The sequence below is a fragment of the Clupea harengus genome, chromosome 8 (genome assembly GCF_900700415.2).
Source record: "Clupea harengus chromosome 8, Ch_v2.0.2, whole genome shotgun sequence".
Taxonomy (NCBI): domain Eukaryota; kingdom Metazoa; phylum Chordata; class Actinopteri; order Clupeiformes; family Clupeidae; genus Clupea; species Clupea harengus.
In genome coordinates, this window is record NC_045159.1 from 25,187,543 (window position 1) to 25,213,678 (window position 26,136).

The window sequence follows — 26,136 nt, forward strand, 5'->3', positions numbered from 1 at the left end:
TTTAAGGTTAGGTTGAAGAAATGTTCAAATCGGTGGTCTGATTTAAATACAGTATATATTAAAAATTTATTAAAAAAAAAATTATTAAAAATAATTTTAAATAGAGCAATCTACAATTAAACAGTGACTAAAAAATTCTTTAGGGGGGGGGGACTTTTACTTTGGGGGGCTTACTCTGGACACTAGGTAAGTAGTTTGCTAGGGATCTGTGTGTGTTTGTGTTTTTCCCAAAAAGATCAGAAAATGAGTAACCAAAAATATGCTGTCTTATTAATGACAAGCGTGTAAGCATTAGAAGCATTTCAACCAAGATGTTAGGAGTTAGAACAGAGGCTTGGTGATTACTGCTTAACACTGAACTGGAACATGCCCATCGGTGCATGTGGCTCTCTTCATACCTCCACAAGCAAACACTACTGATGAAGAAATAGTATACAACCAAAGAAATACTCTTTCATCTTATTTCACCCTATGGCCTCTACATCACAGCACACCATTCATGGACAATGCAACACTATTCAACAAATGGATATCCAAATGCTGTCCTTTTTTTTATAAGCTTTAGTTGTCATCACTGATAAAGGCATCAGTAAGCTACTAAACATCCAAGCCTTTGACCTTATCTAAAGTGCTTGTGCATGCATGTGTTTGTGAAACTCTCTCCCTCGTATGTCAAGATACTATTTCTTCATTCTTTCCAACTTATCTCTCAAGCCATCATTCTTTCACTCTAGTTTCAACGATTGCTCAAGAAAATATGCAGGGGCTCCCAGAGCTAAAGATCATTAAGCACTGCGCATACATGCATTCGTTGTGTCTGAAATATGAAATATAGTTCTTATATCACTTGCAAAACACTTCTTTATTCTTTGGATATGCTCAGATATGAAAATTCAAAAAGAAATTTGTTCAATGTCAGTTCATTTTATCAATTGCTCTCAGATGGTCTTTTTCAAAATACTTCACGATGGCATAATATGACTTGCAGGGGCACATTCTGAAATGTAATACAGAAAAACAAACCAAAATCCCTGCGTGGTTATGAAAAATGAATGTGGCTTTATTTCAGTAACTGAATCCGAAATATGAAAACCAGTCTGAAGAGGCAAGGAGGAAGGGGGCAATGCAAACACACACACACACACACACACACACACACACACACACACACACACACACACACACACACACACACACACACACACACACACACACACACACACACACACACACACACACACACTCAAAAAATGTAAAATGTACTCAAAAAGGTAACGGCAACAGAGACTTGAGTGCATATTATTTTGGTAGTGTGTTCTCTCGCTCCGTGTTGTCCCACCCACCACCCCCACATGTGTCTGTCTCAGCACATATGGGTTCCTTTATGTCCCAGAAGCCTCAGCACTCTCTAAAGGTCACAAACCACTTCCTGAACGGGCCACTTCCTCTCCGCGGACAGACTTCTCAAGTCTGCGGAAGCCTACAAATTTCTGCACAATTAGACGAAAATCCCGAACATAATCTGAACAAGGGAGAGCTTAACTGATGGAGCTGGAAAGCAGGGCATCACTGGTTGTTTGAACGGTTACAAGAAAAGGTCAACAGGAAAGTAAAAATCAAATACGTACATCTGATAACAAGCAGTACATCTGGTGCGTATTCAAAAAAGATCAGGTACTAATTGTTTTGTTCTGTACAACTTCAGTTATTTTTGGTGCAGTCTGATACCAAGCTCATAGTTGCTTTTGAACTTGACGGCGAAACAGCTCTGTGACATTTTAACACTCTGATCTACATTTATCTCATCAAAAAACATTCATCTCATCACCTCATGTCACTATTCAGTAACCTTGGAAACCGTGGAAAGGTGTCTGTGCTGTGCATGGTTTTGAAAACCAAACATGAAAGGTGATAGATCATCACCTTTTCTGAGAACGGTGTCAACGCATGTGTCTGATTTTTTTCCCCCCAAGTGATCTGACAAACAATGTACAGAAAAACAAATAAAAACCACATAAGCCTAGTTAAGGTGACGTACTACATAAAAAGAAACATGTTCCTTCAAAATATAAGTGTCTGAAAGACTTTAATTAAGTTATCATTATAGACAACATTTGAAATGAATTACAAGGAACATGTATTGAATAAAAAGGTATGTGTAAATTCATTTGGCGGGCTGTTACAGAACATTAATAACCGCAAACGGAATTGTGTTACATAACAGCAAAAAAATAGGCCTTTGCTAGGATCAAACTTAACATGCCAGTTTGTCACTATGCCGTACACATATTGGATAAATACATGAATACTCTACAAACTAAATAAGCACAGGATATATGCAGATATCTATAAAGTGGGTATGATGTTTACTGTTGAGACGATATTTTGATGATGTTGCAGCCTTGAGAGCCACGAAAAACATCAGTTCACCTTAGGAATGGCCCCTCTTCTAACAAAAACGATTTCTAAGTAATGCAAGTAGATAAGACCGTTAAAAATGTTGACAGATGGTAACATATATACCAGGATGCAGAGCTTACTTTTATCACAATGGACATCAAAATTAAGAGTATTGCTGGTGAAGCATCAGAACGATAAGTTACTTTATTGCATTGCTGTTATGCCTGCTGTCAAGGTTTAGAATTTTCATTAGTAAAGATGTGTAATCTCTAAAATGCATTGGATTTGAATCCAAATCATCAAAATGATCCGTCATAATGATCCGTCATGAAGCTCAGACCTTGCGTGACAACGTGTCAAAATGTTCTGAAAGGGTGCGGTAAAATCTCCACCGATGATGATGATGATTTTAAACGTTGAGATGATGTCCCCTTATGTTCAGTTTTCCCACGCCTCAAAAACTACATCCCCCACATCACCCATTTGCAGACACATAGGAACTCTGTCCCTCACTACACCCCTCCTCTCTTCCCCACAGCACGCCCAATACCAACACCACTCAGCTCCCAGACCAATAGCAGGCCATCATCATCATCAACCCCACCACCATCATAGAGATGTCACAAAGCCGTGGTTGTGTGACCAGGTGCCTCGTGTGGAGCAGATGGACCTGGAGAGTGTAATTAAAAGGTCACCTCATTACTCTCTGAGGCCCTTCTTCTCCACCACAGCCAGGCAGGTCAAACCACAGGGAGAGGCGCTAGGGCACAACCACATACTTCAAAGAGGCAGGGGATCCTGGCAGGTGGCTCGTCCGCACAAACACACACACACACACACACACACACACACACACACACACACACACACACACACACACACACACACACACACACACACACACACACACACACACACACAGCCCGTACAGACACAGATACATACTTATGTTAGCACTAGGCTTTATCCCACACCAACCAAATATTTCATGTGGTTTGGGATGGAATCATAGCTTTGGAATGAGTTCACGCTGTTCTCAAGATATATGGTAAGCGGTCGCATGTGCTTATGCTCCGTGTGAAAGAGACAAACATAGAGGAACAAATATTCGCGCCCATGTTTGTCATGTGCAGGAATAGTGATCACAAAAGGATGATCAACACCAACCTATATACTGCAGAATGTGAGAAAGCAGTAACGTGTGAAAGTTGCTTTGACATGGATGGTCTGTTGAGCTTCCATCCTCACCATCACTCGCTGTCTGAGACGATGAGTGTGTTGTGTATTACAGTCAGGATGTTCCGGCCAATTATTGCATTCATCACCAACTTTCTATAGACAAGACTGTTAATACCTTGTAAGGATCTGGACTGTATTAGAAGTAGGGTTGGGTACCGAGAACCGGTACCAATATGGAACCGGTTCCAATACAACCGGTACCTACCCGGACCGAAATGCAACTCAGATTTCGGTGCTTCATTTCGGTGCTTGAGCCAATTGAAAACGGTTGCTAGGCAGATTCCGCGGGGCACATGTAAAACTGCCCCAGCTCCCAATGTAAACTTTGTCCTGTGTCGCTCACGCTCATTGGTGTTTTCATAGCAACAGTCTTATGACGGTGAAGAGCAGGCAGCATTTCACAGAGCAAGCACAAACAGAACTAGCCATCAACCTTTTAACAGAGAAAATACCGAAAGGTAAACGGTCAAAAGTGTGGCTGTATTTCGCACAAAAATATTCAAACATCGCGACGTGCAGCAAATGCAACAAAACAATTGCGTGAAAAGAGGGGAGAGAAGGCAAGAGTCAACGGCAGATCAGCAACCGAAGACTGAAAAATATGATGACAGATACACTTACGGTGCAAACCCATGACAGCAACGCGATACGCTTCCATTACTTTGAGTGGGATTAGAATATCGCGTCGCTCGTAACGGTGTCATGGGTTTCCACCGTTAGCCTACGGTAGTCTCTTAAAGGGGCAGTACACATTTTCTCGTACTCAGTGTGTTCAAGTAACAAGATGAACTATAAACAAGATAGAAAAGATAGGTATAAACAAATCATAAAATGGTGAAATTTCATGAAATAAATGCAAACAAAATAATACATTTTTGACTCCAAAGGCAAATATGCTCATATTTTTGCAAAAGAAGTTTGAAGCTGTTTTTTGTATTTATTTATATTTATTTATTTAAGTATATTATAAACTGTGGTTTACAGTTAATATAATGTTCATAGTTTGAAGTTAAAAAGTTTGAAGCTGTAGTTTTAAGCCAAGTGTTTTGTATGTATTTATATTTATAATATACTTTAAACAGTTAATATATTGTTCAATTTGAAGAAAAAAAATGTATTGAACAAAAGAATTGCTGAAGTATTGAAGCTGTAGTGTGTGTACAGAGTGTGTGTGTGTGTTTTGTATTTATTTGTATTTATTTAAGTATAGTCTAAACTTTTGTTAACAGTTCATATATTATTTAAGTTTTAAGTTAAAAAGTGTTTTGTATTTATTTATATATAATCTACTTTAAACAGTTCATATATTTGGCAATAAAGCCTTTCTTAAATGTCGTCTTAAATTTTTTTTTTTTTATAAAAGTATCGGTTCCGGCACCGTTTAGGCACCGGTATCGTTTTAAAAGTATCGGTTATGTACCGGTATCGGATAAAAAACAAACGATACCCATCCCTAATTAGAAGTTACACAGTACAACAAAAGTAACCTGTTTTTTTATGACCAACATAGCTGTCAAAGATACAACAACACTGGCAATCACAAACACACCATTTTGACAAACACGCTTGCCTATAAAAAATAGTTTCTTTTCAGTGTGATGTCCAACTTTAGCTGCGGCCAAATCGTGGTAGTCTAGTCTTGTGGCAACAGTTTAATAGTTTCGCTTACTGTCCCACAAACAGTGTTCATTTGGCTGAAAAATAGACAATGATAGCCATTTACTGCTATTATACGAGAGAGGCGGAGTGCCCAGACTCAGAGAAGTCGTTCCCTTCCTTCATTGAACAGCTGAGTCTGTGCAGGCTTGACAAGGGCCCACTAAAGTTACAAATCTAATGACGGCAACAATAACCTGCTCCTTTACTCTTGGCAGTCTCCCTCTGCAACACATAGGCCAAAACTTGAGGTGAGGGCTGTGGTAGATTTACGACATTTAGCTGAGATGACAGCTAACACTTTTATTCTCCAAAATATCTACATTCGGCAGATTGACACACCAAGTTGACCACAAGTCATGTTGCTAAACTTCAACTTTACAAAAATAACGAAGAGCAATACCAAGTGATGGCACATGTGGTCTGTGACCGTCTGTAAAGACAGCTGCTGTCACACAACGCCGTCTGTGTTAACGTTTTTGTCATGTCCTTAGTCATGTTTTTTTTTCACTACAGACCATAAACATTCTTAATGGTAATGAATGGCTTTTTTGTCTGTTGTTTTATTAACTTGTTTTTACCATCCATATTTTATTAGTTTTTTTTTTTTCAAATATCCTTACCTGCTGGCAATGTGCACTTCTTTAATCTATCCTTCAATGTTCCTGTTTTTTTTATTATTATTATTTTGTAGTCATTTATGTAATCTTTTCAAAAATGTACATATTCAACTTTTTGTCATTTTTGCAGCCTTCTCTCTAGCAGTTCTGGCTTCTTTTCCAATTCTGACACTAACATGATCAAATTCACTGAATATCAGCCATACGTATATACACACATATATATATGTATATGGCTGATATTCAGTGAATTTGATCATGTTAGTGTCAGAATTGACATTTGGACATGACATTTGGAGTATTCTTCTTGAGGCAAAATTATAGAATTCAGTTAATTCCATTGATTTCATATATATATATAAAATTATAGAATTCAGTTAATTCCATTGATTTCATATATATATGAAATCAATGGAATTAACTGAATTCTATAATTTTGCCTCAAGAAGAATACTTGTTTTGAAGATCTGCACAGAAATCCTGAAACTAAGCGTGCTTGTTTGGGAGAGCCCTTGTGCAGAGAGACCCATGGTGAACTCGACAAACATTTCCACTTCAGGGCCACGATGAGTCGACCTGGCCAAACCTCCTCCTTGCTCCCTCTCCTCTCCTCTCTGTTCTTCAAGTGGAAAACTTGTGCAACTCCTCGCCTGGGGTTGCATCATCATCAGGGCGAGACTGGAAAGAGTCCCTGGGCGTCGGAGACAGAGGAAGCTCAGTGTTTCCAAAGTGAGAACTCTGCCTCTGCCTCTGCTCCGCGCAGCGCAGCGCAGCGACATGTCAGATGTCAGTGCCATCAGAGGACGCCTCGGTGGCAAATCCACCGGAGTCATGTACATCTGCTGCAGAAACAAGGACAACTTCGACATCTCATGTGCCTGATTGAGGCATTAGATAGATACTTGACTGTGCCCATGGGAAAATTTGACTTGGACTCAACCCATATGGGCCACACAACACTAGCAGACAGAGACATTGCAAAGTACACACGCACGCACACACGCACGCACACACGCACACGCACACACACACACACACACACACACAATCTCAACCTGAGGCATCCATCAGTGTGATTTCGTCCCGTAGTACAGCTTCTGCAACCTCTGTTTATTTTAGGCTACTGACTGACACAGGCACAAAGGAGTTCTTCTTAAACCAATTCAGTGTGCACCGCTGAACTCTGTATTGTCTGCCTGACTGGAACAGCTCACACTGAGAGTACAGAACATAGGATGGGTCACAGAGGATTCTCCCCACCTGTTTAAGAACGCACTGGACGACTGAAGATTATAATGATCTTTCTGACCGACCATTTTCACCAAATGCATTAACTTAATTTGAATGACACAAGACCATGCAGTTATTCGATACCGGATTACACTCTCTAAAACAGCCTGATAAAAACAGAAGCATCATTTTTTGTTCACCTCCATACAGACATAACCTAGGTAAAGAATACATTCTCTGGAGGAGCTGAGAACCTACCGATCAACAGGACTATCAATGTTGACAACAAGATACTTGTAGGAACTCGAGTAATTGGCTGGTTATGTATAACCACCAGACTGTGATCAACTTTTTGGGGGTAAAGTTTTTTTTACATTTAAAATTAGGTGGTTTGTGTCACACCCATCAACAAACTGCCTTACTTCTGGAGGAAAGATATTTGGACCATCATGATAATAAAGTAAACTTCGGGTGTTGTCCTGCCAAGGTCTCTCCGCGTTCAGAAGGATTTTATCTCGTGGCGCTACTGCTACTGTGTCACATTGTACACATGCCATCTGCATGCTGTAACTCACTACTGACTTACAGTAAGCAACCTTGGGTGTCTTGAAAGGCTCTAATGTATTACTATTATTCAAATTGTATTATTATTATTATTATTATTATTATTATTATTATCATCATCATCATCATCATTAACCCCACCAAACCAACTACGTGTTTCCATTTTTTCATGTACAGATATTCAAACGTTTATTCAGTCATGCCTTTTAATTTGCTAACCTACTGTAAAAACTTGACTCACGTCACAGGGAACAACCCAAGTCATTTTGTAAGACTGTCCAGAGAGACAGCAGATACTCCTTCCTGCAAATGAGTAGCTAGTTGCATCTAATCCCTCTTTTGAGAAGACAACACTGTTTCCCTATCTCTTCTCCCCCCCCCCCCCTCTCTCTCCTAAGTCAGATGACAAAACCAGCTGCACCATGGCCATCCGGTTGGAGAGGTCTGCAAATCACATGGCATGCAGTCATATTTTGTCTAATATAACACGCAAGACGAACTATGAGAATCTTAAGCTTTTGAGAGGACAGGAGCACTGCCAAGCCCTGACCTTACGCCATACAGTAGTTTGGCCCGTCAGCCCAAAAGGAGCCTGTCCCTTGTAAGGCTGTCATATGCATTTTGTGCTTTAAAGCAGAAGTGTGCCAACAAACTGATTTCTTCATATGGTGGTCTACACAAGGAAACAGACATACAAATGCAATACAATACAACAGTCATCTGTAACACACAGTCAAACATCTGCATGTACACACACACACACACACACACACACATTCAAGTGTGTCAGAGTCAGCACTCTCAACACATATTTTAAATCAGAAGTTTGTTGCAAGAATGTGAAATGTAGAAAAATCCTTGGCAGCCGGCTTCCCTTCAAAGACATATAATCTGAACGATGACATTTGGTCAAGACTTAATAACGCCAGAGATGTAGAGGATTTCCCAGATTATGACAACTTCGAGATTAAAATGACCCGGAGGAGAAAAAGATGCTGTTTCATTCTGCAAAAATCCTTTAGGATTTCATGAGCATTTGACTAATTTAAGTTCACACATATAAACAAAAGAAGTTCCTTCAATGTGAAAGCTCAGGTTTCAGAACAACGTCTTTCCAAATAAAGCTTCAAATGGTTAATTGTAGAGCTGCAGCCTATAATTCAGTAAAGCAAAGTAACCTATGTAGTGCTTGATATGAGGAGCTGAACTCGTCGCTTCGACATCTGCGGATGAGTTGATACAGCACCACTATTAGGTCTGGCAGGGGTTGACCTCGCAGTGGTGCCCTATACCAACGCTTAGCGGGGGGAGGGGGTCACACATGCACACTGCCCTGAGGACCCGCCGGCTGCGCTGGAAACGCTGTCATTCGCACTGACGTTAGACAGATGTAGCCGTACACCGTGGGCTATGACTGAGGCCAAACGCTGAAGGTTTCCTGGCACGATTCTATATGTGCATTTTGGCGTTCATGCATATTCAAAGACTGTGAAGACTGTGACTATGATAAAGGTTTATACAAACAGAAATCGATGGCAGCATTCAAAATTGCTGTAGCTTAACATTATCTATGCGGTGGTCATAACTTGTAACGGAAGTCATATTAAAAACGGGGACTCTAAATATGGTCTTGTTTTTCTGTTATGTTTACTTGCAAGTAGCAAAGTTGAAACAGTCGTTTACATCAGAAACTGTGGCCAGGACTGGAAGCCTTCTGGCCATGATGGAAGATGCGCAAACACCGAACACACCATGGCACGGCGAATAATGAAGTAGTTGGGTCATACTTACGCCCTGGTTTTGGGGAAGCCCATGGATAGCAGCACGTCCAGACTGGACCCATGTTTGACAGTGCTTGGTCTGGTCTGACGCTGTCTTCGAGGGGTGACTTTGGCATAAAGATCGTCTTTAGCTGCCATAGTTCACCGTTCCATTTGGTGATCTAGCCTACACCGCGGATCTACTTACTTTAGGCGAGACAGGCGGAGATAGATGCGGCAGACATTGAAAAATAAGGAGTAAATTGGTAAAAATGATCAAAATGAAAACACTAATTGCAACTATCTTACAACATCCCTTTCAGATGGAGGATGGGGAGTGCGTGTCAGCTGTGGCAGAATGTTCTCAACAGAGTATGCGTTTAGCTTCCTGGTAGAACGCGCATAAACTCATCGCCGTTAGAAGAGGGTCACCAATCGGAAGTGACTTTTGCGCTTTCTCTGTATCGCTGAAATATATCTTGCTGACAGCGGTGGAAATTATTTTGCAGTATATACCCCTTAGAATCAAAAGAGGGAGGGTTGCAACACACATATCTTGGCTGAAATTAATAATCTCCGGTGGCTTCACTTCCTTTTCGTAATGACTTATTTATGAATGGATCTTGAGTGAGTGTGGAATTAGCCTGTCAGTGAGCTGCATGAATAAAGCGACGCCCACCCCTTTTAAAGGAGCCACTCGGACTCACAAATGCAATTGATGTCCAAGAATCGAGCCTAGTCACTGCATTAGCGTTCACAAAATCCTACAGTATGTGCTGAGCGACGTGAAGCGGACTGAATACAACAAAAACACGACCGTAAATCCTCTCGTAAAGTAACAAAGGGGGACGTTGTATGGTTCAGTAAACCAAACCAAATCAAGCTTTTCAAAGTTCCACGATGTACCACTGACTAAAATTAAGCTACCCTGCCTGCAACCTACGCAGTCAAAATTTTGGGGGGAAAAATATGAGGTAGCCCAAAACAAAAAAAGCCCAACACACAGGAAGCGCATAAGACACACTGAAGGTGATGTTACGCTGCCACCCTGTGGTGAACAGGTGAACAAAAACACAGTCATTACAAAGACTAGATAAACCAGACTTTTATTTAACAAAACACGTATGAGAAAGACAAGGACAAATTAAAATCAAATTGTGGAATTCCCTCCACTTCACTTCCAAGAATACACGTTTCCACTCAGCATTTTTTAACTTGATTTTCTAAGGCTTACAAAGAAACAAAACAAATTGCTAAATATTTGAACTGTACTGCCATACAGGCTTTGCCTGGGATAGTGGACAGGAATGCACTCATTTGGTTTGTATCACTAATCACACTCTTAAAGAATGCACTAAGACATTTTTTAAATCACAAACCAGTAATATTAAAATCACTCTAGAGCACACTATGAAATTCCATACGTAAACAAAACAGAAAGGTTTGGGGGTCTTCATATTTTACTGAGGGAGTTTACAGAAAACACTCTCCCTGGGACTGTTACCGTTTAAAACCTTTGGTCACTTATTCAGGTATTCTTTGTCCTTTAATATTCATCCCCAATGTGCCTGATCAATGTTAATCAGTTTGTTTTCTCATCCCACTCTAAAAGACATGAACATCAAAAGCTGAAGTGAAGGAAAAACCCTGTGTAACAGGAACTGATTACCAACTAAATGTCATGATGTATCCAAAGTCAACAAAGTCTGTCCCCCCAGCCTGAGGATGCCTAAGGTGTGGGGCAGCTGTAGGTGAACAAAGACACTCAGGAGGAGATGTCCTAGTCTAATGGCAGCAAACAATATGTGCAGTGGACACTGATAAGTACATCCTTGAACATGCATGAGACAAGCTCAGTGGGGATGGCAATTTCATCGTTGATGGATAAAAAAAATTAATTTAAAAAAAAACACACCAAGCGGCCATTTGCGGGGACAGTGCTGCTCTTGTGTTGTTGACGGAGCCTGTCAGGGTCAAGCCCCCACAAGATGCAAGGGAATAAAAGGCCAATTGGAAACCCACAAGGGCAGAGAAAGTGTTCTCTCAGGTCCATATAAATATGTACCTGATCTCACTGACATTATCTTTTGTTCAGAGAAGGGGAAAAAAAAAAGATGTTGGCCCTCATTGTGAGCCTAAACCAGACCAAACCTCTTCCTTAGTTAGCACCTGCTGATGAGCAATGTTCACACTGTTCAACCCACAGATGGAGAAAGAATCAGTCATTTCCTCTGACCGCAAAGACTGAAACAATGCAGTGGTTAGAAAAGAAGAAATCATCTGCATCATCTGTTTCTGCGTGCTGCACGCCTTTGAACCCTGGATACTGTGGAAGAGGGACATCAAGCTGCCAACAGGGTGTCTGAATCCAATGAACATCCTCTGTCACCTATGGTACCATGACATAGCTATACAGCAGAAAGCATTAGACTAGACCAGCAGCACAGATATAATTCCACTCTAAACACAGTCATGAAAGGCAGATTATGCCTCACATATAAGGGCTATGTGAAAGCCCAGTGAAACCAAACAGTTAACAGCCATTCATACATGTCAGGGGCCTGCTCAAAGGCCATCTCCATTAACAACCTCCTACTGCAGAAACTCACCCAATCACACTCCAAAAGACTCAGGGTAGCAAGCACACGCCACTACTTATCCACTGATTCTCTCGTCATTCATGGTTAATATGCTCTAATAACACAATGCAGGGCATAGGAATATTCCAATACACGAAGTGTGATCAAAAAGTTCAGCTACTTCTTCCTCCTCCCCAGGATGAAATTCAAGCTGAAGAGTCACCATTTTGACACAGTGGAAGAGATCCAGCGTGCGTCCATCGCAGATACGCCAAGAAACAGGACTTCCAGAGAGCGTTTCCAGCGTGGCAGGAGTGATGGGAGCAGTGTATCACTGCACAAGGTCACTACTTCGAAGGGGATGGTGGTGATATTTTAAAATCAGGTACGTTTCGTTTTATTTTTACAGATGCAGTCGCATGTCGTACACACATGTACAAGATAACTATGTGAAGCGCATCCTATATCCAAATATACCAGTTGGGAGTTCCTGAGCCTGAGCAGTCACAGGAACTTCCTGCTAGAAGCCACTGCAAAGTAGGAATTATTTTCCTTTGTAATGTTCGTGAAGAAAAAGCTAGGAATTTTATGTGTGAGTTTGACAGTGTTCACACGAGCCTATCTGAAATGCCTATGTACATGTATTCTGTATCTATGTAACGTTGTTTAAAAGCCATCGTAGCCAAGGAAATGTCAGTGGACATAATACACTATATAAAAAGATTTCACACAATTGGATGAAAAATTAAAAATAAAACAAAATTACAATCAATACCTTCTAGAAGTAGTTTAACAAACTCTTTTAGCTGTTTTGTCCAATGTTCTCTGCACACTACCTCTGAAACACAGTTCAGAACATGGCCATCATCAGTGCCAGATGTGGTTACACCACAAAGGATGATTTCTGTTTGAACTCCCCCTGAAAGAAAGAGAGAGAACAACATGGTGTCTAGTAATCCTTCAAAGGAAAAAAAAAACAAGTTCCAAGTTTATACATTTAAAGTCCCGTCTGTTAAAGTGCAACTTCACCCCCACCCACTTGATCATTTTGAAAAATGCTAAAAAGCAGGCAAGAGGCAGTGTGTGGGGAAATGGTGGGCGTAAACTCCCATTTCATGACGTAGATCATTCCCAAACGGTTGACTCTACGCCAGCATCGGTCTCGGTTATCAGGATGATTTTAAACAGTAGATGGCGTGTTGAACCATTTCCAACCCATAAAATGCAGTCAGTATTATTGCCAGTGTTAATGCCAGTATTGCCACTAGCGTTGATGTGTTTCATTACAGTTCTGTCATATCATTTAGTTTACAGCTCAAAAAACACATTTTAGTTACAATTTATGGGTAGATGCTGTTGATACATACAATATCTCTATATAAAATGAAAATGTGTAATGAACTGGGCTCCGAAACGTTGGGGGTGTTCCAACCTGGGCCCTATTTCTAGATCGTTTTGGGTCCAAACTTTTACTAAGGACAATCGGTCCAGTATTGAGTTAGCAAGCTATATCCGGCACCCGCCTAAACGATGTGATCCCATGGGGCAGGTATCCATAAACCACTTTTTGTTTTTGCCACCGACAGGCTCATAATGTAATTATAAGAGTCTGACTACATGGAAAGGATCACTACACAGACAGACCTGGGTCTGTTTACCTCAATAACTGTAAAGAAACTGTAGAAAATGACGGTAAAAACATTTTCGACAGCTTCTTTACATTGTTTACCGGTCGTTCACATGACCAGATACCATCAAAATTAATTTGAAGATGCTACCAACACTAATAGCTTAAAAAAAAAACATACCTGGCTATTGCTTTAAATACAAGAATATTTTTTTTACAGATATTTGCTTAAAATATTACCAACAAATATAAGAACAAGACTTATAATGAAGAACTTAATTAACTTACATCCTCATCATCATAGTTTGATGTTGGCTGAGTGTACACCACAGTCTTAGGTTTGCTGTAAAGGAATGCAATCAACATGATCATTCTGTCCACATAAACAGTTTAAAAAGATAATTTGTTATTGAATTCTTCTATCTTGGATCTCCTTAGTTCTTTGGAATTAATAAAGGAAGGAACTATATGTGTATGGTTCATAACACAAAGATTCCATACATACCTTTCCGCCATTTCTAGCAAGGACAAAGGGGGGAAGTAAAAAAAAAGAGAAGAATATGTTAGGATGGGTGAAGGGGGGGATGTATTTTCACATTGGTATTTTGACTATCAACTGAAAAAAGTACAAAGCTGTAATTGTAAAGACATACTTGGTATATATCCTTTGCGATAAGCGAACCACACCCCAAATACCAGCAGACCAACTAAAAGTATTGCGAACGATAACACCAGCAACAATTCCGCCAACATTTAGATCATCTGAAAGAGAGACCAGGCAGAGCAAAGAGAAGGCATCAGTGACTCCTGTATTCATATGTATTGGTATATTGGTCTTGAAAGATCTTTTGACACACCGTAGGCATTCCCTCGACATTACTGACACAGAAACATGGTCCTAATCTTGTCTTCACACGGAATGTGCATTTTGGTCATGACAGCTCGAAGACTCGACAGAGAAACTGAGCCAGTAGGCTACTCGAGTACTTGTATTCCTGGGGGGGGGGGGGGTTAGGGGGGGGATTGATCTAGCAGTAAATCACCAACGAATCTTTGGCTACCATTTCAACACTGCTAGCATCGATTATTTGAGTACTCGTGCCCATCCCTAGTATTCACCAAGCATTTAAACACATGAATGATCTCACAAAGAGTGATCTTTGTCTTGAAAAGTCTTAAAACGGTCAATAACAGTGTTTATATTGTTTGCAAGTAGCTTAGATATACAATATGCAAATCAAGTGTATTCCTGATACACTCCAAGCAATGTTGCTTCTCTCCTAAACTCATTAGAGTCCAAAACACTGTACTAGATTGAACATTGATTCACAAACACCTACTATTTACCCAAACGTTTTGGTGGAAATGAGTCACCCCCACCCCCGTCTTGAAACCTCACAAGAACAGGTCAAGATCAGCTAATTAATTTCAGGCTAGTTTTACATTGCATGGAAGGGGTGCTATGCATGAACAGCGCAATATCCTACTGTATATGTACAACGGATAAAGTACTGCTCACAGTACTGCCCAGTAGACACTCACATGCCATCATCCTAACTGCTGTGCAGCTCTGGGAGGGCCCAGCTTCATTACTGGCCGTGCAGAAGTAATCTCCATTATCAGCCTGGGAGACAACAGGGAACTCCTGAGAGAGGAAGCAAGAGAGAGGGAGAAAATATAGTCAACATTTTCACACAGAGTATACAGTATATACACATTTATGAACGTTTTCCAATGGGATCTCACTAAAGTATCGAGAAGCTTACCAAGATGCCTGCGCTGGAGTCGATCTTGTAAGTCATGTTCTTGAAGGCCTGGAACTTGCTCGGGTCTTCGGGAAGGGGAACATTGTTTTTGTACCACCTGTAAGTGGCTGCTGGCGAGGCATCCTTGTCGGAGCATGAGAGAACCACTTGACTACTAGTTGTTACAGATGTAGGGATAAGGCAGAGTGGTACCGATGGAGCAACTATGGGAGAATTAGAATACACCCCATTCTAATTATTTAAACGGCCGATGCGGAAAAAAAGACACTGGATAATAGTATCAGATGCAAACCAATGACCAAAGCTGGCATAAATGAAATGGTCCAAAGGGACATTACCTAACACAACCAGCTTGATTAGGACATCATCAGAATGGCCATTTCCAGCCACTGAACACACATATTCTCCAGAATCATCCCTGGTCACTTTGTTAAATCTCAGGCCTCCGGCATATTGTGTTACTCTGCCTTCGTACGGCTCTGTTGAAGGAATACTTGAAATATTATTCATTTGAAAGCAGAAAAGTAAAGTCTAAATGAGAAAAACAAAGTCTAAATAAGGTATAAACGGATGTTGGCCCACCTGTTGGTTTGCCATCAAAAAAGACAAATGAGGACCCCAGAGATTTTTTAAAATTCCACTCAATTCTGGGATTTGGGCCGAAGTCACCCGAATAAGTACACTTCAGATCAGCACCTGGAAGGAAGTAAATCAGGGCACATTTACCCACAACATCCTGCTGTATTTATAATTGGATATGTGTATAGGGCACGAGGAGTCAGTGTGCTGAGATGATTGTTTAAAGGAGCACAGGTCTCCTGGCTTTACCCTGGTTCTCTGGCACTTTGAGGATTGGAGTGCTGGTGGTGGCTGTGAAACCCTGTGAGTCTGTTAAGAAAAGGAACAGCACAAGGTCTTAGATTGGCCACGCTGTTGTAAGAGTATCAGAGTAAACAAACAAACTTACATACATACACGACAGGGTCTTTTTAGTCTCTCAACATAGTTCTCTCACAAGCAAATGTGTGGGTTGTGAGTTTTCACTAAAGTGTGTATCTAACAAACAAGGCTGACTTCAGTCAGTTTTTTTATTGCCACAAGCGACACACTGCACAACACACACGTGGATTTTATGGAGGCGACACAGGACACACACACACGCACACGCAGGCCTGAGGTCGCTGTGAATTTTACGCTCTGCTTTTCTCCCATCCCAGACTGTCCTTCCCCCAGGACCCTCCAGGAGCAGTGGGCAGCTTCTCAGCGCCCGGGGACCAAGTGAACCGTCCGCCTCGGTCACTGACGGACAGGAGAGTGAACTGTTCTTTTTTGCATGTTTTTCTGTTGGGGTTCTTATTGGAGGAAACCCCTTGTGAACACGGGGAGAACATGCAAACTCCACACAGAAAGGCCTGGGAGATAGCCCACCTGAGCACTGAAGGTCTGGGGAGGATCTGCCCCCCAGAGCCAACAGCGCCCCATGCGGGAATCGAACCCATGACCTTCTTGCTGTGAGGCGGCAGTGCAAGCACCTGAGCCACCGTGCCACTATATAGTATGTACAGTGAGATTAACTTTAGTGGACAACTATAGGGTCTTGTTAAGAGGTGTTAGAATTAACTATCCTGTAGTTCTGCCTGCCACAACTGTTATAGAAATAGAATAGAAATAGAAAAGCCTTTATTGTCATGGTATTTGCATACAACGAAATTTTGAGTGCTGCTCCTGTTGGTGCCACGAGGGACAACATATAACACAACAACACAAAACAATACAATTGATGGTACCAATTACAAAGGGGGAATAAAACTGAAGGTGAAACTACTGAAACAAGATTGTTCTAAGGCCTGGAAATCAGTGATTACGGTTGTTCTTTGTAGACCATATGAATCAAAAAAGAAGAACAAGCTGGTGCAATTCCTAGGAGCAGAACCATCTCAACATCCTAAAAATTGAAGTAGTATATCAAGCTGAAGAGCATTTACTGGAGTCGAGCTGCCCAGGTGGCACGCCACCTCTGGCAACAAAACTGTTCTGGGCCATCTTCCTCTGAGGGGCCATTCCATGCCAACTCAGTCAATTCTCAAAAGAAATGAATGTAAAATCTTCTATTAGGTCACATGGGACCTTGCAAAATCCTATAGCTCTACTCCAAATACATTTTAAGTTGTGGATTTCTGATGTTTGGCCCTCAGAGCAAGATTCTGTGACTGCTATGAAATCCAGACATGGTGTTGTATTGCAAGTGTGAGCGCATTGTTTACTTTATTGTGTTCACAAATCCCTTTGGACATGTGATTGAAGAGGCAATGGAAGAAGCTAAACTATGCAGAAACGGTTAGCGGAAGCAAGGCAACGAGGTGCACAAGCACAAACAAGACCAGTGCAGACCAGTTTTGCTGCTGCATCAACCACAACAATTCTGTTGAATTTTGGTTTTCCAGGGCGTTCACTCAACGGAGCTTTAAAGGAGTTGTCGGAGGCTGTTGAAAAAGAGACCCGGTGGTGGCCGTTGAGGCGCATGCAGACTGCATGGGGTCGTGAACTAAAACTGAGATATGTGACATCTTGTCGAGGTGAATCTTGAGGGACATAAGTTGTTGTCTCTGGTAGTGACATGTGTTCTAACCAAGTAGGAGTATGAAGGAGGGTGGGTCTGAGACACCACTGTTTAGCCTTTTGGAGGTGTCATGGGCCTAATTCAACAAATGACTTATGAAGGAAGGTTGAAAACCCCAGTGAAATGCTTACGAAGGCAGCTTTGTTGATGTTGTTGTATCATGCTGCTCAGGTTATATGGTTGGGCAATCATGTTGTTGCGTTTAGCACTTATGGGCTACAGATAGTGGATGTTGTACTAGGGAGTGCCTTTACAAATTTCAGGTACAATATGTAGTAATGTGTTCTCCAGCCAGTTGTGTGTTGTTGTATTCTTCTGCACAGGATATATGGTTGAGTACTTGCATGTGACAGCCGCTGTGGGAAGTCCCCAACAAATAGCACAAGGAATTTAACATCTTTTCCTCTGTTTAACTAAAGTTGTACACACACCGAGTCACACACACACACACACAGGCCTCTCCCGAGTTTCGGGGGAGGGGAAATTACGTATTTTACAGGTTCCCAAAGTTAAATATTGACTGAACAGTGGGGGAGAACCGAAGTCAACCTCCCAAAAGAATGGGTAAAGAAGAAAAAGAAACAGCTATAAGGTTTTGTCAACGTGTGGTCGCTCAGATCGGTAGTCAACATTTAGCCTACATTTAGTCTCCATAAATGCATTTCAAAGACATGCGAAGCCTACAGGTTGTCGTCGCCTGGTTTAAAATGTATCAAACCAAAACGTCGGCGATATGAACAGATAAACGAGACCAAATGTATCCAAACCAAGTTCTATCTAAAAAACTGAAATATGAAGTTAGAGGTCTGGCAAAAATGGCACCACTAGGGTTTGTCATCCGTAATGTAACCTATGGAAAGAGCAGCCAACACGAATGCAATCGCTACCTTTGTAAACTGAAGAAAGCCCTTTCAAAAGTAGTTGCCATGTTACAGTAGTAGTAGTTTTTCTATTTAACACCAGTTGAATATAAAAAGATATGCTTACGACTTGCAACAGGCTATACATAAGTAACAATGAGATATCTTACCTGCCCTGTGTAGAAGGAACCCGAGGAAAATTAAAATAATCATCTCGGTCTGAAGATACTCAGACATCTGCGTTTATGTGTTGTCTTTATTTAACGTTTATTTCTTTCCAAGCAAACTGAACGTTTAAAAAAAGATAAAACTCACAAGACAAGTACTCGACCGTCTGCTCATAACAGTCACACCTGAACTCAGGTACATTTGGTCTGAAACCCGATAATGGGCGGGACTGGTGACGCAGCATTCGAGGAAATTTTAAATATGCGTGACCAGTGACGCGGCATTCGAGGAAACTTTAAACGGGCGTGACCCGTAAGGCGTGGGATATGAATTGCCTTCAATTTTGCCTATGGGGTCAACAAAACGCCAGGTAATTGATGGTAAACTAGATTGTACTCTGCACACCGGTTGCATACCGTCACTCAACACATAGAAAACACCCCAAAAGGTGGGCCAACAGCTTGTTGCTGCTTTAAGGGGACCTAGAAGGGGCATGGTGTTGTCTGTATTCTACGTTATGAAAAGGATGTTAAATGTTTTGAAGAGAGTGTGTCATCATAATGGCAAACTGGCAAATTTCAATTTTGTCAGTGTTTTTTAATACAAATTTCAAACGTACACATTTACCTAAATGACTACCGAATTAAAGACAAACAAAGCAGAACATGTAATGATATTATGTACATGGAAGTGAACTAAAACAGATTCCTTACAGGCTACAGATTTGGCATATTTAGGACATGTCTCCATATGGTCATCAAATTACTCTACAAATAGTGTCTAAATTACATAATGAGTATTTTTATTGAGAGCTTAGACATCTGTAACTTTTTCTGGTGCAAATGCTATTCAATTGTCATTAATTGATCTTCGATGTCACATAGAAAGGCAACAGAGTGTACAAATTGACACAGTAATAAATGTTCATAATTGATGCATTCCATACCACACTGATAAAGGTTTTGATGTAGCGTTGGTTTTCTATGGCCAGTTTTATAAAATGAACTTTATCTTTCCAAGAGCAAGATTTGCACACAAATGTCAAGGTCTTCGCAGGTTCGGTGATCTTCCCAGGTCCTAATTTTGGCTTTCACATGGTTACACAGAGCAGAGCAGAAACTTGGACGCAAGTCTAGTGCATTCTAGATCAGACATGGATCTCCAGCTAAGTAAAACCTCTTTTACGCTTGGTATTAAAAAAAAAAAGACATTGTCAAAATGTCTACACAGACCATGATTGGATTGTCAAATCACCATCTAAATCAATCAAATGTATCTGGTGTCAATGTGGGATAAGTTAGTTCTTCTGGTTTGTACACCTCTTCCTCTTTGTATTATGCAAGAGGTAAGTGGATGGTGTATATGAAGGACTTTCTGTCGAAACAAAGTGTTAGCTACATACATGTGTATCAGTATCTGTCCAATTGAGGTTTTATTCACACCTGCTGATTATTTGAAATTGTTGTTCAGTTGCAAAGACCCAAACAAGGTTTCCCATAAATGGCCATATTCCTTTAGCTACTGTTGTGTTTTCTCTTGAACAAACTACTCAGTCTGCAATGTGAGTGCATGGGTGTCAAGCGTACCCCTTCTCCTCCAAAGAAGTTGGGAAACCTTTGAAATATCCTAATTAGCATAAACAAGGACTGTCCAGGCAACATGACATTTATATGCACAAACCCCTTTGATGTCTAAGCCTTGCTGAATCATGGATGGCCTACAATCATCTATCTCTACAGGTGGTTTTGAGGATCCGTGCAAAATTGGATGGGTTTTGGCCATGAATGTCTGTTCTTGTTTACCAAAGCCAATTTTAAATTCCGGGTGTAGAAAGGTCTACGTTGGATTAAAAAAAAAAGAAAAAGAAAAAAGTGACACTACATCCTATCTCTCTTCTTACTGCGGCTCCACACTCGCTGCCACGATGCCATGCTGCCGCAACTGGCCTCGGAGGATCTGATTCTTCGCTTTCCACTCCTCCACCTGAGATGCAAGGGGGGAGGCAAAGAAAAATATGTGTCAGTGCTTCGATTTCCCCTCAACATACAGTACCACACGCCTAAAAATCTTAACAATCTTAAAAATAAACGGTCACAAATCCCAAGGCCTTCAATTCTGGTGTTTTAGAAGCTTGACAAAAAAAAATCAGCGAAGGCTAAACAGGACCCATTCAGATTTCAACAGGGTTTTGTAATCATTAAACAGTTTTGAGATATAACGCAGATGTAGCATTGAGCTTTCCGCACCTCTTGTCTGAGTAGCTGGTTGTCCATCCTCAGTCGCTCCAGGGAGTCCATTTCCTCTCCTAACCTGGCATTACTTTGCCGGAGCTCCTGAATGTAGTCACACGCTTTGGACAGGATCCCCCCTTTGCTCTGTGTGGACAAATGATCATGCAGGTGCACAACCTAATGACACTTCAACCATGAATTGCGCCAGCAGTGTCTTTGAAACCAGCAGTCATGCTGGTCTCAGATACACACAAAAAAAAAGGCTAGCCATTCATTAAGACAGCCGTTTTTGCCAATTCTGCCTGTAGAAATGTAGCACAAGGGCCATAACTCTGTACAGTACACACCTGGCCGTTCTTGGTTGAGTCTACTGTGCAGTCTGGGATGGTTTTGGACAGCTGGACAATCCAGTTGTTGATTTTGTCTCTGCGCCTGCGTTCCACTGACGAGCCAAAGAGTCGCATGTTAGAACTTCATGCAGTGGATCAAAGGGTTATCAGCGACACAAATTCATGAAGGTGCAAATTCACCTTCATTATGTTGGGCTCGTCTCTTGTCGTCTCTCGAGGTGCGCGGAGCCTCAGACTTACTGCGGGTACGAGCAAAAGAGAAGTTAGTTGTGATTAGAAGGAAGAGGCCTGTGTGAATGGCATTTGTCTGCAAAATGGTGAAGAGAAAGCTACTTTCCCTTCTTTCTGTTTTGCTCTATTTGACATTGGCTTCTATTCGGTAGCTTTCCTTCACTTTGAAAAACTCAAAACATCTCAGAAATCGGTGGTTATAAATGTTTGTTGACGATAAGCTCTCACTCATTTGCTTTATAAATCACCTAACATTTGAGCTTCATAACTTTACATTTTACCATCACTAAACTTCACTTAAAAAAAAGGGAACACACCTTTGAGTGGTCGTGCTCAAAACATCTTGAGGTGACATCATCACATACAGCTGACCTAGAGGCGAGAAGAGACATTAAGACTAAAAGTAGCAAAAGAACCAAGAGATAAACACCACCTGCTACGCTTGCGGTGGAACACAACCGGAGCTCACCTGTAGGTGTATTCTGAGTGAGTAACGACTCAGGGGCTTGGACGTTGGTTACCATGGTGGCCGACGGGGTGTTCGAGATGGTGGCTGGGTAGTAGTAATGCGTTTCGGACCCCTCGCCATCCAGACCTTCGGCTTGCGCTAATACAGCCTAGACAAAATGGAAGCATGACACAAGGTAAAGCACCCCACGTATCGAGTTTCAAACGAGTGCTCAGCATAAGATGTAGGCCATCAACTGCCATAGAGCCAACACAAGGCCTGCCTTTCCTGAAGCCTTTTCTCTACATTGTACTCGTATTGACAACAAGAGAAAGCTTACAGCGAGCGTGATGGTTCAAATATTCCACTGTCACACATACTCAAGATGCTGCATATAGTACAGGTCATGGGCTCTACCTGCAAACAAACTAAAAATAAGTGCAACCCCTGCTACATATCATAGTCCTACCACAATCAAGATCATGGACATTTACAGACATTTGTGTTCATTGTACCTGATTCAGCAGTCACTAAGCCATTATTCTGGGCAATACATCTCATCAATCCAAGGACATTTTATATCGTGTATATTCGTTTGTGGACAAAATAAAATAAAAATGATCTGCTGATCTACAAATCTAGTGACAAAACAAAACATTATTACTGGCTTGACTGAAACTTGATCATAAGTGTGGGCATGTGCAGGAACCTACCTGTGTAACAGCCGGTGTTACAGCTTGTGTCGTTGTAGGAAACCCAGTAACCACACTAACAGCCCCTGTTCCATCAGCTTGGCCGTCCACTTGTCCATCAGCTACATGAATTACCCGATATGTCACCTACAACACCAGACAAAGGTTCAACCTTAACACCGACAGACTTTTCAACCAAACTATGACTGGTGCACCTGTGGAAAGCCAGGAATAGTTTAACGTTACAGCGGCAATAGCTTTGTCTATTGAATAACCGAGATGTTACCCAAGGAGTGTTACATTAACATTCTATAATAACCCATTCATACAGGGTACGTAGAGCTATTAATTCACAAGGGAGAATTTATCCGGTCACATTTGAGAGCATCAACTGGGACAACGTTTGTGCACACGCATGTGCTTCTTGGTACTCGCACTTGTCCTCATAGAACCAGATCAGCCATACAGGTACTACCTAGAAACAATCTAAGTATTCTGGTTTGTATGACGTCAAATAACATTTATAGCTCAGAATAGCGACCAAGTCCTTTATACAGGTCCTCAATATTATTCGTTGATTAAAAATAATAATAATTATTATTATTATTATTATTATTATTATTATTAAGAGCTCAAGATGGCACCTATTTTTTCTGGTAGTGTTAGTTCATGTGTGAATCTCCCCATGTCTTCAGCTGCCAGAAGAGAGGAGTGTTTCTCTTACCTGCCCTCCTGCTCCCTCAGTTTTGAAAAGGTACTTGATGGGCTGATCTGTGGAGAAGGTAGCTGCTGATTGAATGGTGGTGATAGCAGATGAATCGTCTGCGGTGGCAACAGCACCTTTAAGGAAAAGGCACAAAATGAATAAATAAACTGCTGCTCACACAACCACAAACATTTGCAACAAGGATTCCACTACAGTAGAAAAAAAACCAACAAGGGTTTTATGATGTAAGAAAATTGTGAAAATTGATATTGTGTTCTTGGTGTGAGTGTGTGTGTGTGTGTGTGTGTGTGAATATCGACCTAACAACAACATATTTAAACGTATTCAAATGTATCAAACCTTCCTCCATCACTGAAACATCCCCGTCTGTGTCTGGACTTTTTTGCTGTCTATGGGACAGAGAAGAATTCATTTCAAACTCGTACGTGTGTGACTGTGGGCTACTTCAGTGTAATACATCAATAAAAAGGGGTGCACTCATTTCTTTACATTGCGATTGCAAAAAGAGTACGCACCTATATTCAAGAAAGACTGAGTGCATGTGTAGGCCTCTGTTTACATTGAATGTGTATTTATGTGTGGAAAGCTCATATGCAATTTTTGTTTAAATAGAGGAAAGTTCAACTCTCTTACTCCTGAGAATTTAAACTTTACTAAACAATGACCTGATTTATCCCTATTTTTCAAGCTGTAATAATGTTAGCTAAACCGCATCTAGAAAGTAGAAAATAGGTTTCTTTATATGTGACCTATACCAAGGTTAAGTTGGGGGCATGCACCTCACCCTTTCATTTCCACCAGGGGTAAACCCCAGATAGCAGAGGACTTTGGACCGGGTCGGGCCCTAAGCGGTATTGTTTTGGTTGAGTAATATTTGCAACGCTTTACATGCCCCTCCTTGGTCCAGACAAATCGATCTGTTCAGGTACCTAAAAAAGAGACAGGAACAAAAGCAAGAGACAGGAAAACGACCGGCATTAATGATTTAACGTTACTGTGTTGCCAAAAAAAAAAAAACAAGAGCACACCTCTGTTAACGTTTCAAACGACAAGGGGCGTTCACTGCCTTTAGAATTTAGTTGTACTCCTCATTCGACTCTTGCAGTAGTCACTTAGACTTCGCTTCACTAAGTTGCCATTGTTAAACAAAAACAACACACACATCCAAGTGCGAACACAAGCGTTTGGTTATTTGTGGGATCTTAGTAAACTGCAAGAATACTATGCCACGAGCGCAAACAAGGAAAGGCAAGCATATACAGCAGTGCATCGTCTTTGTCTATCAAAACTAGACAGCTATCTAGCTATATAGGGGGGTGGCTGCAATGTTAGAAATTAATTTCCAGTCGTTACACGATGATAGCAACAGCCGGTTGACGTTACATAATATTTATTTATTGTTTGGGGACTCTGGTCTGTTTCTTAACCCAAGCAACGTCAATTTCATGGTTTTCGCTCACGTTAGCTTGCTAGCTAGTTAGGTAGCCAGAATCGTTGTTTTGGTTGCAATGTACCACCGACTATCATAAGCGGTGAAAATATTTACAATGATGTTAAAGAGGCTTGAAGTTTGGAAGTGTATCTTATTATCTTTCTTATAAGCATAAATGTATCGCAATATGCGAAGAAAGAGGATTTGACCAGTTACAAAGAAGCTACAAAACAGACAAATGTTACCAACATACCGATAGCCTGATAGCTAGCTAGCGGGCTAGATTAGCAAGCTATCTAACTAACTTAGGTTGATACTCTGATTTCTAAAGGAACATAACAAGAAAAATTTTGCCATAAAAGATGTAATATTGTTAAAAAGACTATTGTACATAATTTCACACACGTTTCACGTAAAACAACAAGCAGACTTACTATCCAAATGCTCACAAAAATATTCATCCCTTACGTCTTCTGCGCAAGAGTGGCGCTGCTCTTCTTCTTGAAACCGTGTTTTCAGATGTTTAGACCGATGCGGCGTATTACTGCCATCTGCTGCATGAAAATTAGAACGAAAGAAGACGTCACGAAAACGAATCTGGAAGTCCTGTTCCATCGAATATTATACGAACTGAAATATCCTTATCGCTTTAGCCTATTGAACATATAGGCATATGAACAGTAGACACAATCAGTGTGATAGTGGAAGAATTTGGGGTTTGTGACTTGTCTTTTGTGTCACTACATTAATGCAAGGAGCAACTGAATCATTTACTGACCGTAGCACCTATTTTCTGTAGTGCTGATATAATGCCATGGTGTGTTTCAGTCTGTAATCAGCAGTTTGGTGTAGCCTTATGTCCTAATTTGACCTTTTACGGAATACTAGATTTGTCAGACTTTTCTTCTATATGGTATTAGCACTATTCGGCACCTA

The 26,136-nt window shown here is 41.0% G+C and overlaps 3 protein-coding genes across 5 annotated transcripts in view; all 3 read right to left on the reverse strand.

Moving 5' to 3' along the window:
- Nucleotides 1-10,441, reverse strand: part of ubash3ba (ubiquitin associated and SH3 domain containing Ba) — a 31,906-nt gene extending 21,465 nt beyond the window's left edge. For both annotated transcript variants that reach the window (XM_012834800.3, XM_031572470.2), the window contains exon 1: nt 9,501-10,441. In XM_012834800.3, the coding sequence (XP_012690254.1) occupies nt 9,501-9,628 (128 nt within the window). In that variant the 5' untranslated portion in view covers nt 9,629-10,441. The remainder of the gene's footprint in view (nt 1-9,500) is intronic.
- A 118-nt stretch (nt 10,442-10,559) lies between these two features.
- Nucleotides 10,560-19,584, reverse strand: f11r.1 (F11 receptor, tandem duplicate 1). Its single transcript, XM_012834784.3, is given in 11 exon segments — nt 10,560-12,967; nt 13,964-14,018; nt 14,181-14,193; nt 14,329-14,395; nt 14,397-14,437; nt 15,218-15,320; nt 15,442-15,644; nt 15,780-15,920; nt 16,024-16,137; nt 16,270-16,329; nt 19,092-19,584. Coding segments are annotated over 11 exon segments (900 nt in total). The 5' UTR covers nt 19,159-19,584; the 3' UTR covers nt 10,560-12,931.
- Nucleotides 19,585-19,671: 87 nt separating this feature from the next.
- On the reverse strand, nt 19,672-25,738 carry usf1l (upstream transcription factor 1, like). Of its 2 annotated transcripts, none has more exons than XM_031572471.1 (11): nt 25,635-25,738; nt 24,553-24,697; nt 24,108-24,157; nt 23,766-23,881; nt 23,063-23,188; nt 22,371-22,518; nt 22,219-22,273; nt 21,851-21,909; nt 21,668-21,762; nt 21,336-21,497; nt 19,672-21,072 (listed from the first exon to the last, which is right to left on the reverse strand). In XM_031572471.1, the coding sequence occupies exons 2-11, from the start codon at nt 24,558-24,560 to the stop codon at nt 20,986-20,988; spliced, it is 906 nt and encodes a 301-aa protein (XP_031428331.1). In that variant the 5' UTR covers nt 24,561-24,697; nt 25,635-25,738; the 3' UTR covers nt 19,672-20,985. The 2 variants fall into 2 exon arrangements, with proteins under 2 accessions (XP_031428331.1, XP_012690260.1); XM_012834806.3 differs by having other exon boundaries at nt 21,336-21,464; nt 25,635-25,737.
- Between the last annotated feature and the right edge of the window lie 398 nt (nt 25,739-26,136).